The sequence below is a fragment of the Prinia subflava genome, chromosome 1 (assembly GCF_021018805.1).
Source record: "Prinia subflava isolate CZ2003 ecotype Zambia chromosome 1, Cam_Psub_1.2, whole genome shotgun sequence".
Classification (NCBI taxonomy): Eukaryota; Metazoa; Chordata; class Aves; order Passeriformes; family Cisticolidae; genus Prinia; species Prinia subflava.
Genome location: NC_086247.1, coordinates 102,502,555 through 102,524,632, shown reverse-complemented (window position 1 = coordinate 102,524,632; position 22,078 = coordinate 102,502,555). Strand labels below are relative to the sequence as shown.

Genomic DNA, 22,078 nt, shown 5'->3' with positions numbered 1-22,078 from the left:
AAAAATTGTGAAAGCTGATTGGTTTAAGTAGAACTCTCAGTGGAGAACTAAGTAGCAGGAAAAAATTTTCTTTTTGTACAATTATATTGAGTAGATCTGTCATCATCATCTAATTTTAAAAAATGGTTTATTCTGGAAAATGGAATTTTGGTTCCATCATAAAGCTTAGTATTCCCTTGTTGACATAAAGAAAGCACAAATAAGAGGTTCTATGTCAAAAAGTAGAGTCCAGCCTGAGAATGGTCACCACTGACAGTAGTTATGTATATAGCTGAGTCATGACCTTTAGATGTTAGAAGCATTTGGTCAGAAACAGTAGGATTAACATGCACTGTTCAAATTATTACTATGCCTTTTTTTTTGTTTGTCTTTTCTATGTGCCTGACCAGGTGCTTGACAAATACGACATGAGTTTGTCTTGATAAGGTCTCCCAGAGATTTTTTAATCATCAGGTAATTAGTTTTTGTTTCATGCCTATGTTGCTAGCATGATTCAAAGTATAGAATATATTCAAAGTATATACTCAAGTGGCACTTTGTTTCAGTGACTTGATCGGCTCTTCTCCTCTCTCCTTCCGGCAGTTAGATCTAATTAGTGATCAGCTCTTCAAATCCAGAGCACCTGTTCTTATTTTCTTGGGCAGTACCATTACAGTAGAGCTCTGCTCTTCACCGGAGCTTACAGCTGGTACTTTAAAACTAGTAATAATACAAAATGAATGTGCAAAGAAAGAATAAAAATATACTGTTTATCTTTTTGCCAAAAGGCTGTCCTTTCCTATAGTCTTGGAATGCTTTTATTTTTTTATATCCTAGTACTTTATTGTACAATCACCATTCCTGTTTGCAAGTGTGTGACTTGTTAATGTGACTCTGTCACTTAAGGACAGGGATAACAAGGTGACTGGGGAGAATAAAAATTAGAACAGAAAGTGTTCCTTGTGTGTGTTGTTTTGCTTACCGAAGTATCTCTTTTTTCTAATCTTTATTCTCCATAAATTGTAAATAACGGGATTTGACAGAAATATAGATTGCCTTACTACACAGTAATGAATGCTTTAAGAATCATGATCATTTGGAAAACTATGCCAAGAAGCAGAGAATTTTGTCTTCAGTCATCCAAAAATGTGCATTACAGAGCTCATCTTCATCTTTGGCGTCTATCAAGCAGCTTGCTGGAAGCAGCAGAGCTAGTAAACAAAGCACGTTGCAGTAAAATGGTCCCCCATGGGGAATAATTTAAAGTCATACTGAAGTGTTGTTTTCAAAAGACATCAAATCACATTTCCACTGAAATATCAGACATATTAAATGCATGTGTGATGGAGAGTTCAGGTTAAAAAAGAATGCTGCTTCTGCACTCACTGAAAAGCTCAACAACTCACAATTATCTCTCTCTGTCACATCTGGCTCTGTATAAGCCCATAAGTACTTCTGCCAGTTTGTAAGAACATTATTTAAGATGTGTCAATATCTTTATTTTATTTTTTTCTTAATCTGAGTGGTTTATGCATGCAAAACCAGAGGCTAGTAAGCATGTGCTGGTTTATTGTCTCTCCATCTGGGCTGTTTTTATGTATACAGTATGTCCATAATATTTTGATAGACAGGATACAAAAGCCTCTAATAAAAAAACAGGGAATTGCAACTAAAATTTCCTAAGGTTTGTGGGGGGACCAGAGGGAGGGGAGATGGGCGGCTGGTGTTAATTTTGTTGGTTTGACAGCTGTCTCTTGTTTCTGTGCATAGCTGGAGATTGCATTTGGCCCAGGTAGTAAATTGAGTTACCTGAAAACTTAATTTTTGTCCAGAACCCTCACCAAGAGTTGCTGTATTCTCTAAACCAAACTCCACAAAGATTTGGAAGTGTACATACTTGGAAGGTGTTTTAGGAAGAGGATTCGAGGTGCATTGTGGGGTCGGTTTTGCACTTCTCTCAAACAAAAGTAATTATATTTTCTCTTCTTGAAATCTGCTTAGCAAAAGGAAAACTTTGGTATGGTGAGTGCAATAAACTCTACTGTGACTGTGACAGAAATATGAAGAGGTCTTTGTATAGGGAACTTTGTGAAATAAGGTTTAAGAAAATGTCTTACAGATTTGACAATTTTTCAGTCCAGCAACTTGCCAAATTCATCACCATGCTAGCCACAGTTCTAAAGAATCTCACTGTTAGTGAGCTCTAATTGGCAGGATTTCCTGTTACTGCCTCACAGACTCTTCCAGTGTGGAGAGGCCTGGAGGAAGTACTGCATTATGGGTAGGCCTGCATGTGGAAGTGAAGGCAGTGGCCTGTGGCATTTGGAAGGAGAAAACATGAACCATGTCAAATAAAAGCTGCTGAAGTGCCATGTTCACGTGTTGAGGGGAGATGCTGGCCAAGAGGCAGTTTTACATCTGTCCCTGTCCGTGGTCACCAGGGATGGCGGGGCTGCAGAGCAGAATGCACGCCTGAGTGTGATTGTGTCATGTGTGGGTCTGAGCTGGCACCGCGGGGGTGCTGCTGTGCACCCAAGATGTCAGATTGTGCAGCTGGGCTGTCATTCAGCTGGGACTTAGAAAAGGTACCCAAAAGCCAGGATCTTTGTGTGGAAACGGCCATCTCAGCCAGGTGGTGTCAGTGCCATTGTGCATTTAGTTAATTTAGTGGGTGATTTTGGTTTTGTTTGGTGGGGTTTGATTTGAAGATGCAGAGCAGATGAAGTGATACACTGCCATACCCAAGAAATACCCTAACCCTACTTATCTGGAAAATCAGCACCTTTTATCCTGTATTTATTTAACTGATCCAGCCTAATTCATTGTGCAAGCACTGCAGCAGGCTGACTGCATGGCTCACCGGTGACCTTGTAAACACTCCCTCTCTTCTAGGTGGCTGCCTAGCATCAAGTTTGCACTAGATTGCTAGTGTTTTTCAATTTTTGGAGGTCAGAACACGTTATAAGCAATTTTTGTGTTGTCACTCAAGAATGTTTGGATGGTTAGTCAGTTCAGATCCAAAGTATTGTGAAATTCATGGCTTTGCGATTTGAACTGGATATTCAAAAAGTGGAAACACATTTCAGGTTCTCTCATTTCTTTTATGATGATAGCATTTGGTGCCAAATGAGGCATTTTAATCTCTTATTTTAATGCTGAAGATTTTTTTTCCACATTCCACATCAGAAAAATAAGGTAATTAGAAGAAAATATTCATTTGTGTGTCTATAGAGGTATAGTTAGCAGTCCGTTGAATCATCATTTGAATTTCAAAATGCTTTGGGAAGTACAAGTTTGCATTTATTAAAAAAACCACAAACCCAAAACAAACCAAAACCAAAAAGCCTCAGCAATATTTTTGCAGGGCAAACACCATATGTAGTTTTATTGTGTTGTATATGGTGGTGATTTTAGCTTTCTAAGGATTTGAGAGTTAGAAGTAAACCTTCATCTCCACTCTGCTGTTTTGTTTTTTCACCATTGAAACTTCATTGATTTTAAAACTACAGGTGTGAAACTTTTCTCATTAAACTGCATACTGCAGTTGATAGGGCACTTCCATCTAAACCATTATCTTCTCTCTGGAAAATGAAAAAAAATGTGTTTCTCACCAGTTTTTTCTGACCATCATTATAGCAAAAAAGGAAGTAAGGGAAGGCATTCTCTTAGAATATATAAGACATAAGAATTTAATACATGTTTTAAAATGGTAATATTAAGGGAGACTGGAAAAAAGACCTGTGTTTTATCTGGATTTTGGTGGTTCTTAAGCCCTTCAAATGCGGCTATTGAAGGTAAGTGTAGTGTGTGAATGGTATTGTTGGTACTGATTATTTCAATAAGCTTAAGGTAGTAAGACTGCATGCAGGAGGGAATCTTGGGATAGGATAAACCTAAAAGTCAGCATACCAGGGATGAATAAAAGATGAAAGAGTGACTGCATATAACAGCTGCTTTGCTGAAGCTTTTACTTGGTTTTGCCTCTTTGAAAGTGAAACACCGGTGGGCACACTTCATATCTAGAATTTCATTCACTAGTTTTTCTCCTCATAGTCAAAACATCTAGTTCTTTTACTGTGGGTCAGGAAAATGGCATGAAGGTGAAGTAAAGTTGGTGGCACAGACTTTCTTACTTGGCACGTGGGGTGAAAGGTTGACCCTTTAGAAAATCAAGTGAGAACTTCCAGCTGTGTGTTTAAGAGCTCCCCAAAGGGCTCAAATTTAGCAAGTTACCTGAAGACTGTGGCAATCCCTGAGATGAGGATTGTGTCCATGAAATTCAGGTTTGACAATACATGGTTGTGCCAGTTAAATATTTGTCTGGTAATGAGACTCTTTCACCAGTCGTGACTGCTAGCTTGGGTATGTCTCAGTGCTTCCTAAGTCCCCACAAATCACACTGTTGGTGCTCCAGATGGCAGTGTTAGTATCAGTACCAGCTAATGCCATGTGCCAGCTCAGTGTGTGCTTAATCTTGGAAAACTGCCCTAAATTTTTGTAACCTCTTTTCTTTAGTTAGGGGTCCCTGAAGATCTGTTTGATTTGACTTGTCATCACTAGAGTCAAAAGCATTTACACTTACTAATATTTTTTAAAAGTGTTCTTAAAAGAAAAAATTATTGGCCCCTCATCTGATTTAGACCATTTTTCATCTTGCTTCTAGGCATATGTTTTTTATTCTCTTAGTATCCTATTATTTGCCATAGCCAGACCGCCATAAGTAGGAGTCAGTGCATTGCAAATAGTGCCTTTTGTGTATTGCAGTGCCTGTGATTATTAAAGAAAGTTTATTTTCTTTAAATAAAGGCTTTGACTTTTTTATCAGACCTAAAGGCTATTAAGTTTTAAATGCCATTTGTTTTTCATTAAAAAGGCTTTCCTATTTTAAATCCTTGACTTATTTTTATTGGAAAAGTAATATTCATCTGTTTTTCTTAAAAAATTATTGGTGCTTAATCCATTATCTAAATACAGAGCTGTAATCCCATATGGCAAAAGAGGCCTTGCTGGATGTGTGGGGGTGTGCGTATGTGTATATGTGCATGAATATTTTTACACTTTCAACTTTATTTTCCTTCTTTAACTTCTACTTCCTCTAACTTTGTCCTGGTGCAGATATTACAAATGTTGATTAAAGATTTATTTGTATTCACATGCAAAACTAAAAGATCAATCCAGTCCTGAAGGGACAGATGTTCATGCTTCTTTTCTTTCATTCTACCCATATTTAGAGGTGCTCTTTGAATATGCTTTCTAGAATAAAAACTTACATTTCATACATTTTCCTCAGTTCACCTGCATTTAGTTGTAATGCTGCCTCCCGTTCCAAAATCAGACAGATGAAGCATCTGCTGGAGGCATATGAGTATTGTAGACGGGATCAAACTTACTGTTTATCAGCTGTACCCTTGTTAGGGGTTGTCAGATTAGTCAATAGCGATTTTTGTTTTCACTTTAGGGAGGCAGAGGGAGGTGACATAAGAAGCCTGAGAGCTGTTCAGCTGGAGGGAATGTGTATTCACAGTATATCATTCTGACAGGAAACCTTGATTTGCTTGTAGTACAGTTATAGTGGAGTTAAAAGTTCTTAACACAGAGGTGCACTAAAACAGCAGATCACAATTTCTGTTACTTCTCTTCTCTGGTGATTTTTCTTGCAGAGTGCAAGGCTCCCCTGCACCATCTTCCCTGATGTAATGAGTCTTGTGTAGAGGAGACTCTCAGGCGGGGGGCCTGGTAATGCCCTGGCTGGGAAGGGAAAATGGCTGTCACCGAGATCTCCTCTTTGAAGAGTCACTGTGCTATGTTGCGGAACTGATCAAGAGATCTTGATACTGGTCTTTGGTTTTCTGCACATCACCCAAAGGTCTTGCTCTGCCCGCCACCATCAACGCACATTCACGTGTTGTAATTTGACCAGCTGGTTTGCAGTCAAGGAGTGTTAGAGGGGTAAATGTGTAAACAAATGCTGCTAGAGTCTCCAAAAACACAGCATACCAGGTATTGCCCTGGGAATAAATGAACATGAATCCATCATGAATTTATGCCTTGACACAAAACTGGAGCAGAAGAGAGAACTCATGCAGATGGGTGTCTTCTGACTGATTTGAATAGGCTTATCTGTGATTACGAGAAGTGTAGAAGAATGGAAAAAAGTTATTCTGTTATTAAATGTATTTAATAGCAGTTTTGACCACTTGTTTATGAATTTTGAATTACAACATTTTGCGGTGATGTCAACATCTGTAGCAAAATCATGATTTATTATAACCCCATTTTGAGATCTTCTGGGTTTTTGTCCAACATATGCTTGGGGAAGTAATTTGATCTAACTATATTATACTCATACTCTGTATAAAAGTTAGTAAACTATGACTGCATTAAAAACATTTAACATTTTTATTTATTTGTCTTGACAGCTCACTTTTTGTTTGTATTTCCCTCTCGTGTCCAAAATTGATTGTCCTTACAAATTTCACATGTACAAGCTAGTGCAGATAGATTTCAGTGGCAACTCTTGTAATTTTTCTTTAAAATACCAGTTTTGCAAATACTTAAGGCCTCTGTTTATTTAAAGTTAAAAGACTCCAAACCTAATTGTTTGTTTTTGGCCTAATTTTCTAACTCTGTTGGTATCTTTCCTTGGCCAACTGATATTTGGGGAAAAAAAATGGAGTATTTTTGGAGTTGATGAGAGATTCTTTTGACTTTATTGGCCTGGCTCTGAAATTAAGCAGCTTTTTAAAGAATAGGTAATACTTTTAAGCTTGCAACCTTGAAAATATTTCTTTCTTCCTGTTAACCTTTTAGCCTGATTTTTATCATTCCCATAATTCTAAAAAGGAAAAATATCATACTGCTTCCTCATTTTTAGCCTTTGGTCTAGTGTGATATTGGAAATGTTGGTTAAAGTTTAACCTAAGTGACCAACTGATATTTGAGAATAAAATATACTAAAATTATTTCCATTAACAGAGAAGATGTAGTCAGTATTTTCCTGAATCCTTACCACAGAGAAGGGCTTTTCATGACAAAATTTAAAACCCCTAGGTAAGGTTGTTGCCATGTGCAGGAGTTGTTGTCCAGAGGAGGAGTAATGTTGAATAAGAGAAACACTATTACAGGAAATCAGGATGAAAGATCTTTTGTCAACAAGAGAGGAGAAGATTCTGATGCTGGTGCTTAAGGAGTTCTGATCAAACTCCAGGCTGTCCACTGCTATGTATATTTTATTTGCTTTTTTTTTTTCTGAAAAGATGCCATATCACTTCTTTTTGTGTGTGTTTGAACAGTCTGATGATCTCTGTGATGACCATCTTCTCCCCAGAGTTCCAGAAAGTTAATTTTAAGTGACTAGATCAATGTGAGGCAGAAATTTTTTATACCTATGTTACGTATTTCTGGCTTGTGTTCCTATTCCTTTGCAGAAATCCTCCAATTTCAGATGGCCTGTGTCTGGTTTTACCACAGTGGATATTGGTGTAGTCTGAAGTTTACGATTTTAGCTGGGAAGAAAACCCTGGGGACATAATTTCAGAGTCTTAACTTATTCACTAGAGGATGCTGCTTCTCATACAAATTGCTACAAATCTCTGTACTTAGTGAGGCCAGCTGTGAAATGAGAATAATAATCCTTATGCACCTTTATAAAGTGATTTCAAATCTACAAATGGAAATTTAAGTTCAAAGCAGTATTATTATTATTATTATTAACCACATTTTCCAGATAGGGTAATGAAGAAGAGAGAAGTGTAGCTCGTTCTCTAAGTATCTTTTCCCCAAATGCACTAACATGCTGACCAGAGTGTATTTTCTGTGCCTCTCTGGATCTGCTAAGATACAGATACCTGATAAGAGTACTTAACTGTTATGTTTAGTCTGCATAAATTATGCTTTTAGTTATTCAGCCATTATTTCCTCTGTATCTTTACCTAAATAAAAGAGTACTCATCAGGATATAAACCGGTTAAGTTTCCTTAAAAACTTTTATTTTAAGGGAGTACCTTGTGACTATTATATGACCATCAGTTCTATAAATTGAATTAATCTGTTAGTCCATGAAGCAGGTGGAGAAAGCCAAAGATTTCCTCATGTAATCATATTTCAACAGCCATTAGATTAAGAAATAGTAATAAACATGATACTGTGTATCAATCACCCTTAAAGGTTTAAGCCTTTAGGATTTGCTTTTTTAAGGGTAACTCCTTTGTGCAAAGTCCAGAAAATCACCTTAAATATGACCTTAAAGGTATGAAAGTTTCACCTTAAATATATGAAAGCTAATGGTACGACTGTATGTGGGACTTTTTTCACACTGAAAATGGCAACATTTGATTGGCTTTATAATCTGCCCGGTACTGTGAGAGTCAAGCCTTTGAAACACAGTAATAACTTGTCTGTTAAATTTTAATTTCTGGTCTTTAATTGGAAAGTAACCAATATGACTCAGGTTACACTAGGTTTTCTGACAGAGTTGGGTGCTCCCTAGAGCACTGATTTTGCAGAGGTTATGGTAGAAGGAAGACCTAAGCACTATTAAAATGGAAATAAACATGTGGTTCTTCTGGAATGGATAATGTGGCTTTAAGGTTTAAATCTAAGCCTTCCCTACACTGCTGTTTTGGTAGATTTTTTTGGATTGTGTCACTGGTTTCTTAGGCTGGGTTTGCTGAATGCTAAGGATGTTTTTAAAGGGCAGTACTTTAATGCTGAGCTTTTGATACCTCTTTCTCTATATCATTCTGCTTGAAGCTGTGACGACATGTGAACAGCTGTGCACATGCTAAAGTCAGAAACTTTAGCAAAAAAGTTATTGAAAGAAGCTGGAGAGAAAGTTCTCTGCAAACATTTTGGAGAATCACAAAGAGCTATGGTGGATTTGGATGGAGTAGCAGTCTAAGCACTAGAATAAGCTTTGAGGTCCACTTTAAATAGTCAAATAAACCAAAAGACTTCAGAATGAAATTACTTTATGATGGTTTTTATATTCACTTTAGAAGTAATAAAGTTATTTACAATACAATGTTGTGTATAAGGAACTTAAACTAGGTGTTGGTAAAAGATACTGCTTGTTTAAAAAGAGATGTTCACTAAGGCAGTCATTATACTTTTCTACTGTATAGATTTATGGTTTTGAAATGGTTATGCCCCATAACTCTTGATTAAGCTTGACAGTTTTAGCATTGAAATTGAAGTAGTTGGTCAGAAAGACAGTCTGCAAACAAGAGCCTCTCTTAATGGTCCCAGAGCTTGTGTTTGTTTGCAGGCTTTACTGTATTGTGAAAAAAGGAAGAGAGTAACAGTTCTCTTTAATTATACATCATGTGCAGCATGTCAAAACAAGGGACGGTAAACAATCACAAGTGACTTACAATAAAAGCAGTTATCACAGACTTTGTGTAGTGATAAACCCACCGAACTTTATTGGTGTGACAAGTATCTTATGGGAACAGTTTGTCAGAATGATTTGGAGGGTCTGCTTGAGTAAGTAGTCTACTTACAGGCATGACCTACTTTTTTGTGAGCTGATCTTTGCTGGATATAGTGTCCTGTTCTGCCAGACTAGAGTGATCCCAGTAATGCTATCACACCATTTACTTGCAAACGGCTTTTTCAGTTGTGTTTAAAGGTTATATGAACAATGAACAGCTCTCAAAATTTTCAGCGTTAGGTAATTATTTTATACCTGTGGAAAAAGCATCAATATTCTGATAGTGTTCTCTGTTTGTTTCTTTATCACCCTCTAGTTTTATTCCAAGACAAAGGTGTTTGTCAGTTCCTGATTTAAGTAAGGTTATTGCAGCTATTCAGTCCACAGAACTTTGATTTTAGGTCTTATTTTTCTACCAGATGGAACACAGTGACATATTACAGAATAAAATGTGAAGAGGAACTTCATCCAGGTTACATAAAAATTCTTTACCTGACTGATAATGTAATGCAATTTTCTTCGCCTTTGTGGTTTTTATCTTTCTTTTTTGCTTATTTTACCTTGTTTTCTCCAAGTGTAGATTTATTTATTTCTAAAACATATACAGGTAGGTCTTAAAAATGTTTTGTTAAAAAAAGAAGCCAGTGGTGGATGTAAAGTTTTAGTACATTCTATAACAGGCAGCAAAACTGAGCTGCCTTCATCAGGTAAAAAAAAATAACTCTAGAAATAAGAAAATGCAGCTCTGAAATCAGAAGACATAATTTTAGGAATGAAATGTTTGTGAAGTTTGGGAAATTAAAGTCATTGTCTTTCCTTCCTATATCTGTTAAAAACTCTTTTCGTAATATAAGAAAAGGTTCCCCTCTTCATCATTCTTTGCCAGAAGCTTACTCCAGGGACCCAAACACTCTCCCACTGCCACCATTGCCTGTGAAGGCTGCTGTTACGACCTCCTGGAAAGCCCCTTTTGCCTTTCTGAACCTTCTGGACCTTGTGTCAGATCCATTCCTTCAAAGTACAGAGGGATCTGCTTTGGGAAAACAGCAAGACTGAAAAGGTGGTATGGGAATAAATGTCCTCTCTGGCATGCGCCCCAAATGGGTTTGAGGTGTTGCAGAACCAACTTTCTCAGCATGGATTTCCGTGAAAGCATTAGAGGTGAAATCCTGGGAGTCAATTGGAGTTTACTCATCAGTCTCATCCATTATATCTGAGGAATAAATAATTAATGTTACAGGAGTCACAATTTGCTCAACTTTTTTAAACTCAGTGAACTCGCTAAATACAAAATCCAACCATCTCCAAAGTCCATCATAGCCTGGTCGAATGCTTTGTGCTTTTAAATAAGGAATTAATTTGTACACATGAGTTCAGGCCAGTGAAAAATACTGTATTTCATTGGGATGGCTGAACAGAAGTAGGGAAAGAGAAGCCTGTAATTGTCCACACTGGAGTTTGGCCAGAAGCCATCTGTGATTTGTAATGTGTCTGTCTTGGTTTGAAAGACAGATATCTGCTAGGAAGGGGCAGGACCTCCCTAGAGATGGAGAATTCAAATCCCCTCCCTCCAAATTATTCCAATTAAAAGGAAAATTAAAGGAGCTTTCAGGCAGAGGTATGGGGGTAGGAATAACAGTTCTTTACTAGTATATATGACAAAACGACAAACAAACAACAACTACAGCATCAATAATAAACAGAATCAAGAACCTTGAGGGCTTTCTTTTACAAAAAGCCCAGAGCAGTTTGATCTGGGTGCCCCTGCAGGACTCCGAGAGGCCAAGCTGGAAGGAAGGAAGAGTCCTGGGCTGGTGGATGAGATGAGGAGCTCTGCGCTGGCAGCTGCAGCAGCAGGGGTGTCCTGGCAGGACTGGGCAGTGCAGGGCTACAGAGTAGCAGGGGAACCTCAAAGGTCCGAAGAAGCAGCGGCGGTGGGGGGAGAGGCTGGAGAAAACGAGCTCAGGATTCCCAGGTACACAGCAGATGACGATAGATTTCCCAGGACGAGGCAGAGGCAGAGGGCAGCCTGACCGTCCTCCTCGGCGCTGAGAGCAAGAGTGCCTCCCCCTCCCCCAGATCTGTCTTTTTTGCCTTTCCCAAAGCTCATCATCTCTCCCCTCTGAGGGACACTCCCAGGGACTCAAAAACAATAGGTGTAGCCTTGTGCTGCTATATCCCTCAAGCACTCTTTTTGTTCTGACTAAGTAGTCATCAAGGCTTTTGGAAACTTATGGGAAAAAATTCTGTGAGAAGAGAAAAAAAAAACCAAAAAACCAAATCTAACCCCCAACAGTGTCTTACAAGATAAATCTGAGAAGCAGAAAGGAACTTTTGTTTTTTTGTATTGACTCATTTGCTGAGTAGGAGTGTCATCTTCCTACAGTCACATGTTGCCTATTTTCTTCTTTCTGAAAATGGGATGTTACTGTGTGCCCTCACAACATTACACTGGCGCTTAGCCCCTGGGCTATTCAGCAGGTGCACGCAGGACTTTTAGATACGCTGTATTTGTCCTGAGCACGGTAGTGGGACTGTATATACAGGGCAGAGGGAGAAATTGTGTACAAAATGTACAGTCCATCAGTGTAAATGTGCTAAGGAGGAATCAAGCTGAGTTTGGCAGTGGGAATACCATGAGAAGTGGGAAGAATGAAGCATCTAAAATCCTGCCCATTGCATTTGGACATTTTATGCTGTGTTGCAGAAAGTTATTCTCTCCTTTTATGATTGCTAGTGCCAAGTTTTCTGAAGATAGTTAGAAAACCACTCTTCTTGCCTAAAAATTATTTTGCAAGACCAGAGGTTACACTTTTCTCTGAAAGCATGGTACACATTAGGAAGGAGGCAACAGTGGATATAATCCAGTAATAGCGTGGTGAAGTAACTGGAGGATGTATTCAAAGTGGGAAAGAGAGGTTTGAATAAGTTGGAGCATAAACTGTGTTCAGGTCAGTGGACTGCAGAATCAGATTTTCACAGGCTACTCCTGTTTAACTGTTTTATGAAAATAATTCCATCAATATATTTAATTTTGTAGCAGAGAGGGAAAAATCTTCTTTGCCAAGAATGATGTAATGTCTGGGGAGGAGAGCGCTGTCTTGACTGAATTTGGATGTGAATTCCCTCAGAAAGAGAGGGAACCTGAACGTGGGTCATCAGCCTCCTGAGGGCATGCACTAATTTTATCCCTGCTGATAAAAGGTATAGCTCCTTCCCAGTTTTTAATAATGAGATAGCTGACATTGTGAAGCAGATATGCTCCAAAAACAGCTACTTGAAACATGTGCTTCAAATGAGATCAGTAGAGAAATGTTTCACTGGGGGACAGGGGTGGTGTTTTGACATCAAAGGAGGCATCAGGTGCTGTCAGCCTCTTAAAAGTGCATCTCAGTGCAAATAGAATTCAGGCTTTTGTGTGATAGGAGATGTTAGTGGCAGGAACTGAAGTGTCAGTGGAGTGCTTGGTAGCAGCAAGCAGGGGTTTTAAATGCTGTGCAGTCAGGCATTTTTGTGTTCCTGTGGTTCTTACTCTTTGGTCAGTACTCCAATATGTGAATCATTAAATACCTATTACATTTTGTTAATCCTGTAGAAAATACCCAAAGATATCTGTTGACCATAGAACCGGCACTGTACTGTTTGCTGAGCTGAATGTTTGCTGAGGGGGTTGTGCTTCGCATTGCCCAGAGATACTACTGACATCTGCCTGCTCTGCCTCGTGGTTCCTTGAAGTCACCTTGCCCTTGCTGTGTGCAGATTGAGCTGACGATATCGACTGCCGGGGGAGCTTGTATGCCTGGTTGTCTCCTTGGAAATAAAGACATCCCAGATAACAAGTATTGTTAGTGTGATGTATTCAGACAGTGTTGATACTGTGTTTTTAAAATGCATGGAAGGCATTATATTAGACCTGGCTATTACACAGCGAGAAAGTCAGCACCTATCTTAGGTTTTCTTTCAAGGTTGGAACTTCCTTGAATAGTAATAGTTGTTTTGATTTTCTCAAGATTTGCTTTCATTTACACTTTGATGCACATTAAAGTTCCAATCTAATGCTCTCTGCCTAGAAATTTTAAACACTAAAGTTAATTTTACCATAACACTATAAATATTTTCATAGCAAGCCTGTATGTCTAAGTCTAGTCTCTTAAGGTCTTCCAGTTGGTATTGAACTTACAAGGTGTAAAATGGGTACTGTTTCAGATGATGAGTTTCCTGTGAATAACAAAGCAAAGCATTTAGGGTTTTTTTTTGTGTAATGCAGTTGCAGTGAAATTAATGCATGTTTAAAGTTTACCTTAAGTGTGGAAGTTGTGTCAGATTCTGCAACCTTGGGGACTAGTCTTCCCATTCTGCACAAAATTGTCTCTCCTCCTGCTATATCACTTCCTATTCATCACTTCAGCCTCAGTTGGCTAGTTTTTCCATGCCACAGGATAAAACACACCTGAACAATATTGTAGACCTCTACTTGTCTGCGCCTATATCAGAAATCTCTCCTTTTTGGATTGTTTGACAATTTGAGTCCAGTCTTGAAAGCTGGAAGAGTGTAAGTGAACAGGTGTTAACATCTCAGCTGAACAAACCACTGCTGCTTCCAGTTAATTCTGACCTTTGCTGTGCTTGTGTGGAAATGGAAGTCTGATTTCACAAAGTGCAGAATGATGGGTATGGTGTGGCCACATCTCTCGAGACAAGCAGCAAGGGTGTGAGGTAAATCAAGCCAAAGACCTTGCAGTGACAAATGGTGCATTTTCTAGTGTGCTTCTTGAAAAGCCCATTTTATGGTTTATGTACATTGCTGCCCCCTCCAAAGTGACTGGTTACTCTGCTGTGTTTATTTTCAGGTGAGAGTTGGTAATGGGACACAAGCATCATTTCCATGTATATAATAGTAAGAAGTGTGGTTATGATTTCTATTTAAATAGTTCTTGTGATTCGGTTGAGTTCTGTTTTGCTCTAGAGAGTTGAATCCTGCCATGAAGTTTCTTTGTGATACTGGACAAGTTGTCTAAAAGTGAAGATTCACTACTGGGGATTGTGTGAGCTTTTCTGCTTGACCAGACTGAGATGTTTCACATATAAAGTGCAGAAGTCCCAAGCACTCAGGAGTGCAGCTATAGGAGGCTGTAGGACTTAGTATGAAAAGAAGTGTCCCATCACACACTGAGATCAGAAATGCAGCTCTCACATTCTCCAGAGAAGCATCAGCATTAATTGACAAATTTCATTGCAAGGCATGGCACCCTTCTAGGCACAGTGGTTGAAGAAGTGGGTAGATTATCCCATGTGTATGGCCATGTTTGTAACTTATTGTGAGAAATTAGCTGGTTTGAATTCATCCACATAAATTCTTGTAGAGGGTTCTCCAGAGGGCAACACATTGCAGCTTTTCAACAAGACTCTTTGCACAAATCCCTTTTCTTCCTACTCTTCTTGCTGGAATTTGTCTGGAGAATTAAGAGATGCAAAATACTTAAAAATCAATAGAATTTACATGAAAAAATGAACACTAAAATGCATTGACAGGGATAACAGTGCCTTTGCACAAAAATCAGTTGGGTATGCATATTTGATTTATCCATTCAATAAGTTTGAGAACATGTTTGTAAGGTCTCCGATCCTTTTGCATAATTTGTGCTGGTTTATTATTGGAGTTGTCACTGTTATGAGGAAAATTAAATGGCTTGTTTGGAGACTTGGGATTCAGTGTGGAAAAAAGCAGCTACACAATGTTTTATAAGCAGTGGCTATAATTAATACAGTAGTGTAAGCTTAACTGTTTCTCTGAATTAAAGCTGCCAATTACCTTTTCAGCAAGAGCACAGATGGAGGAAGTGGATTTTATTGACTTGAAGTTTAACATTTTCAGAGTAGTAGTTCTGCAGGAGTTGGGAAACTTCTAAAATGTGAAATGTTTATATTTTAGAGTGTTGATTTGGTCTGCATAATGATCCTATGAAATGTTCCTTTTTTATATTACTTGGTGTCACAGCAGAGCACTGGGTTTCCCAATGAAAGGAACCACTGTTGGGGTAAATCTTGGTTCAGGAAAGAGAACAGCATAATGATGAATGGCTTTGTGGACTGTTTATTCTGTTCAAAGTGGTATTTTAGCCTGACAGATAACGTTAGAAAATAGCATCCTAGGATTTGATGTTAAGTGCTTTTTCAGGAATTTATAATGCTATATTTAAAACTTTTGAGTTAAGTCCCCCTCACACCTTCCCTACATGATAGATAAAAGGGTCAGATTGTCTCTTAAGTATAAAAATCTAAAGCTTAGAGCCAAATTTTGATGAGTATAAAATTACAGAAGTGTCATGTAAGTTAGATTGATCTTGTGGCATAATTGATAAAGGCATTGTTTGAAAAATATAAATAAAAATTCAAAAGTGAAAAGCCAGGTGATTACTAGCATATTTACATTAGCATTTTACTGTGGGTCAAGAATATAATCTTGAAGCAAGTCTCATGATCCTGCCTGTTTGCTGTGGTTTGCTTTACATTGCAGGGTGGTTTTGGAATATATAAACTAATTTCCTTTTGGATAAAAATGTGCTGCAGGAGTGCACATAACACTCTTCTACTGCTAATAGATCTACAAAACCAGACTAGACTTAACCTGAAGTAGCCTCCCTCTCTCCCTTTCTCCCAAAGTATGTGTAATGTGAATATCATACCTTCAGCACCAACAGTTTTGCTTTACAGACTGATTTTATTCTGCCATGCTACTTGCTGAGGTAGATCTCATAGTGAGCTGCCAAAGACATTAATTGATAAAATCAGAATCTTTTCTTCATCAGAATCAGAAGTCGGCTTTCAGGAACTGCTGTATCAGCAGGTAAATTAGGAATTGTATGTGTGTAGCAGGTAGGAAAACCACAGGTGGGGTGTTTCAATGTGTAAAATCAAAAAGCAAGCAACCATGATGAGGAAACCCTTTCAGGAAATGGGGAATGCTCCTTAGTCTGGCAGACCCATTCCCCCTTAATTTCTGTCTAATCAATCATTTACTTTATTCCTGGTGGAGAGATTGTTCCATTTGAGTATGTTTGGGAAGTAGATGGTAGCTCTTGAAAAAAGCCTTGAATGGAATGGTCTGTTTCAGAGTATCAGTTTTCAACTTAACACTTGGAGACAGGTGCTTACTTGGCAAAAAATGGTGTAAATTTGGTTCTGATCCCCCAAACTCCTTTGTTTTAGTTGAAAACCCCAAGTTGCCACAGTAATCCTGCTCTGGTGATCCGTAGCAATAGCCAGATCGATTGTCATTGTGGTTTTGTTATGTTCACTGGTTTCATGAACTGCTTTCTTTAGGGTTTATTATGATAGCCTCATAGTAAACTTATGTGAGATTCTTAGAATCACAATTCTGATGTTAATTCTAGTGCAACTTGAAGGAATTGCAACTGCCCAAAGAGCTGCTTCAACCTCCTGTCTTATCAGTCAGTTTTGAAATTGTGAAAAACAGCCTTGTCCCTTCCTACATACTCTGACATTTAAGTAGGCAGTGACTGTTCATTTAAAATGAATCTGAAAAGTAGGAATTTTCTGAGTAAGTTATAGTACTGGAAACCAAATTTTTTTTGTGGGGAGGGGGGTTTGTTTGGGATTTTGGTTTATTGGGGGTTTTTATTTGGGGGTTTTTGTGGTTTTTTTGTTGGTGTGGTTTGGTTTTTTGTTTGTTTTTGCTGCCATGGTATATTTATATATGTCATGGTGTATCTGTAGGCTGATGTGAGAGCAGAAACATGAGCAGGAAGAAATTTTCAGTGAGGTCATTCAAAGCTTTTCCTCTCAGAAGCTGTTGTATTTTTGGACGTTCACCTATATGATCAGGGACGTGTGTAACTGCAGTGTCTTTTCAATGGATCTTGGTTGGTATCTTGGATATATTTGTATCAGTATAGAAATTTTCTGGGAATTTATAGCCAACTTTCAGATCTGCCCCTATACTACCTGTCTCTTTCCGATTTCTTTCTCTGAACTGAACCTGCTTCTTTGTTGATGTTTGACAGATCACTGGAAAGGAAAGGAATGGCTTCTCTTCAGTCAAACAGTAACATGCAAATACCAAAAAAAACAAACCCAAAACATTAATTGTTTAGTGGAAGCCACTTTCGATGGCTGAAACTCTGAATCTGAAGTCATACTTTGTCAGCACCTTGAGGTATGCCTGTGTCTTAGCACAGTGTGTCCCCCCACTGTGTGTTACCACTTGCATCATGTCACAAAGTCTGGAAAAAGCAGTGATCTTTCCCAAAGGCCCTCTTGTTGGAAGCATTGAAAGTTTTTTTCCCGCCTCAGAAAATTCAATACCAAGATCCTCACGGTATGCAGAAAAACTCCTAGTGATATCATTCTAACACTGAAAGGAAGCAAAGTGGCATACATTATTTTATTGGCTACCGGGGAAAAGGTTGGCTTTAAAAATATATATGCCTTTTACATATGCTTTGTGACACAGACATACAGCTTGAAGACTGGCACATGGCAAAGGGAAATCAATAAAAAATGCACAGTGATATTATAAATATTTATAAAATAGATGAGTATAGTATGACAGGGAGAAGCCAAGAAGGATTTTAGAACAGCAAATCTGTGCTCTAAAATACATGGGAATTGTTCTGAGTGAGTTACAATGTGGTCAAAAGTCATTGCATAGGCAGTGCATGGGTTATCAGGGAGGTTCACAACACTTCTATCAAAAGCCCTTTTCAAAGCAACCGTGAGAAGTTTCATCAAAGAAGTTCAGCTAAATAATTTTGGAAAGAAGAAAAAAAAAAATTCAGGAAGTGTGATGTGATGGTGCCAGTGTAGAAACTTACAGGCATTGTTGATTGATGGATTGATTTGTAACTTAGGAAAGGTTTCCAACAGGAATAAAAGTGATCCAGCTTTATTCAAAGATTAAGAACTTTCCCAGTGTGCTGGAAGATTTTTTTAACTATATTTTTTCATATAACTGTCCGTTCACATAGTTGTGCACATGTTCATACTTACTCTGTGAGTTATGCCTGTAAGACTGCAAGGTTTATAAGCATCAAATGGAAAAGAAGAGGGGGGAAGAACTTGCTTCCTTAAATGCAAGTAAAATTTCTATAGTCATCCTCCTTTCCTATAGGCCTGTGCCTCACAGGCCTTACTGTGTGGCTAATTCTTCCACAGGATGACTTTTACTGTGGGACTTGACTCCATTTGTTCTCTATGTTGATGTAAATATCAAGAATAAGCTGGAGGTCTTGTAGGAAGAAATTTATTCTTTTCTGCTTTTGCTGCAGATGGTTGAATTTGCTCAGGCTGCTAGAGCTGCAAAAGTACATATTGAAAGAGAAAATTATACTAAAAATGGAAGAAACTATGCAAGAGAGAAACTTGTTCTGCCTTTAGTGAAAGGCTCACAAAATTTTCTTCAGTGGAGATACCCATATCTGGGGATATTGCTGCTAATTTCTTGCTTACAGAAATCTCTTTCCCATAAGTCCAGAGCACAATGTCAGTAATGGTTGGGTCAGGGTGCTAATTATCTTCGTGAAAAATAGATGAGCAGACAGTCCAGGAGATAGATCCTTCCAAATTTGTTAAGGGCTTTTAAAGATAAATGGCCTTGAAGTACATTTGTTTTCAAATGAATAGCCAGTAGAGTGCTCAGAGCAGTGGCACAGTGAGCTCTCATCAGTTTTTCTCAGAGTGATGAATGTTGCATATTCTGTCTGTTGATGTGGTCTTTGCCATCAGATGTCCCAGTTTATTAATAGTTTTTAGGGCAATGGTTGTAAATTATTGCAGCCGAATTTTAGTACTGTTTTACATCTACTGAGGACTGAGCCTTGTGTTACAGCTTTATATTAACTCAGCAGGCACCATTAAAATATTGACATTTAGGCTCATTTTGGCAGCATTAATCGTAGCATTAATCATAGCATTTTATCATGCCTTCATTGTATGAAATGATTGGTTTGAAGTGACTGGAGTGTTCACTTCTCTAAAAGCAGGTGAAACAATAATTTCCATTTCTCTACTTTTTCAACCTATAACTGTACATTAAAAAACTCAAGCAACAAACAACTCTTAAAACATAACCCCCCCTGTCTCCTAACTGTGTGTGCTGTGGGCATCCACTTCTTGGATTCTTTTTGCAACAACTGAACATGTAAGACCCAACAGCTCTTGTGGGCCTCACTGGAAGCTCTTGGAAGTGTTGTCTCTGAAAATCAGCCTCTGGAATCTCAGTGGCTCAGTAGTGGACACCCAGAGCCAGGCCTTGGCTTCAAAAATGTACCCTAATATATATATATATGGCAAAGGTACTCCTGATGTGCAAAAAAGCTGGAATCTATGGCTTTTTCATCTGCTGAAATGGCTTAAGGGTTTAAAACAGGCACAGAAATGCCTTCTGTGGTTCACCAGCAGGAATAGGCTTACAGCATCCATGTCTGCTTGTATTATTATACCAGGAACAGAGCCTGTGATATTTGCTGGCTCTTTTCAATGGAGGGCATCACTAGATGATTATGTTTAATACAAGGAGTTGGCAGCCTTTCTTATTTAACAATCATTAGGAGATCTGCTGCTGAGGTCCCATTTTGTGAGGCAGCTGGAAATTGGCACTTAGTTTGAATGTATTGTTTTCTACCTTTCTCTTAAAGTTCAAGGACAAGGCAGAACTGTTCAGACTACACAAAGAAAAAACTTTCCTTTGTTTACTTGGTCTTTTCACCTCTTCATTTAGTCCCAATGAAAATGTAATCCTCTATATATACATGAATTAAGTGGAAGTGAGCAAAGATGGAAGCAGAAGACTTGAGGGAAGGTATTTGAAGCACCAGGCAGAAGATAGCTATGATAATCATGACTTTTTACTGGTGTAAAAATCATTTAGGTCTTCATTTATGTTTCTCTTGATATTTATGAAAGAGGACAATACTGTTGCTTCTGTTTTAGGAAACTGAGGCATCAAATGGGTCAGTGGGAAGGGAAACCCTAAATCACTCTAAGAGAAAGGTGCAGAAGAATAGTGGTATCCCAGTGTGCTAACCTTCACTTTGTTCTCCTAATCACACATTTAATTAATTATTTTAAATATTGCCCCTCCCAACTCCCATCCCTAGATGTTCTTTCAACTTCAGCACTTTGACCAGCTGTATTTTCCTTGATAACATGATATGGCTTAAGCCACAGGCTTCTACTGTAGCCTTCTGCCTTCTGCTATACTGGATCTTCTCAGAAGACTTTCTAATGATAGAGGTTTTCTTTTTTCAATTACAGTGGCTTCACATGACCAAATAATATTCATTAACTTGATTGCCTAAGGATATCAAGCTCTAGGGGAAACTTGTATTCCTGTATGATTGGCAAGATAATTAGGAAGTGAAATAATGCAAATCCCACCGCAGGCAACCGTCAAAGATTTACGTATTTACTCTTGAATTCAAAGTGTGTCATATCATAAATCCTTTTTTTTCTTTTAAGGCTTTTCTAACTCTAGGTTTATTATCGACCTTCACCATGCATGTTTTGCAGGAGCAGGAAGCTTTATGAGCTCAATCAAGTTGGGCTGCTAAATCCACTGAGATTTTTAGTCTGCAGTATCACTTAGATAACGCAGGCTAAAGTACCCTTTTGCTTTTACTAGCTTTTGATTTTAAGCTCCTGGGTCATGGCCTTTCATTCTTTATTTGTAAAGTGTCTACCACAATTAGAGCTTCTACATGATATGAAAGCACAGGCACAGAAGCCACTCATGGCAGCAAGAGTTCTGCATCCAGGAGGATGGAATATTGGATGTAGGTTAGAGACTTCTTTATATGGAGTCTCCTCCAGCCTTCCCCATTAACAGAGATCAGGGTCAAGCTCATATCAGTAATTGCTGCATCCAAGCAGCAGTTGCAAGTGGGAGATTAAATGAGAGATCTGTGTAGATGTGGGGTCCTGTTCAGGATGGCTTTCAGTAAGTAGAAGTCACTTATAAATTAAACATTTAGCAAAACCCTACCAAGTAAAAGGTACCTTATGAAGTTCTGACAGTTTCTCAATCTGACAGTGGTAAAACCTGTGAAGCAAGGAAATTAGTGGAGTTACTCTGATGTGGTTGGACTAAAATTAATGTGGCAAAAATAAAATAAAAAAGGACAAAATAATCAATATTTTTGCTAATGAGAAACAACATTTATCTTACAGGGAACCTGAAGTTTTGCCTTCTGATTCTGAACCAGCCTTTCAACAAAGATCATTTTCATTGCCTGTGGAGCAGAGGTACTAATAACGTACATACATCTTCATTTGCTTATTTTCGTAGCTGTTACCCAGCTAATGTACTTCATGTCTGTTGAATTGCCGTGTGGCGATTTCCTCTTTACTGAAGCAACCTTCTAGTGAGGGTGTGAATTGGCAGTGTGTCTTGTTGCAGAATGCAGCAAATGAGCTGATTATGCAAATTCTGCATCCCAGCATTGCACGTGTCAGTGGGAACTTTGTGCACTGATCTGTGTAAGACTGTGGCTTTTCAGAGGCTTCTTAGGAGCAATCATTGTTTTGCTGACAAAGTGTAGCAGATCAATGGTGCATTTAAGAGTCTGGAAGTGAGCATTTCTTTAAAGGTCATCAGTGAAATGTGTTAAATTTAATCAAAATAAAATGAACCGTGTAGATATTAGGTTGTGA

At 38.3% G+C, this 22,078-nt stretch overlaps 1 protein-coding gene across 2 annotated transcripts in view; it reads left to right on the top strand.

The window, feature by feature from the left end:
- TPK1 (thiamin pyrophosphokinase 1) overlaps positions 1-22,078 on the top strand; it is a 299,636-nt gene that overhangs the window by 35,755 nt on the left and 241,803 nt on the right. The window contains exon 2 of one of the 2 annotated variants that reach the window (XM_063405754.1): positions 21,596-21,670. The exons of the other annotated variant lie outside the window; for it this stretch is intronic. Coding sequence (XP_063261824.1) covers positions 21,596-21,670 — 75 coding nt within the window. The remainder of the gene's footprint in view (positions 1-21,595; positions 21,671-22,078) is intronic. 2 annotated transcript variants of the gene reach the window in all.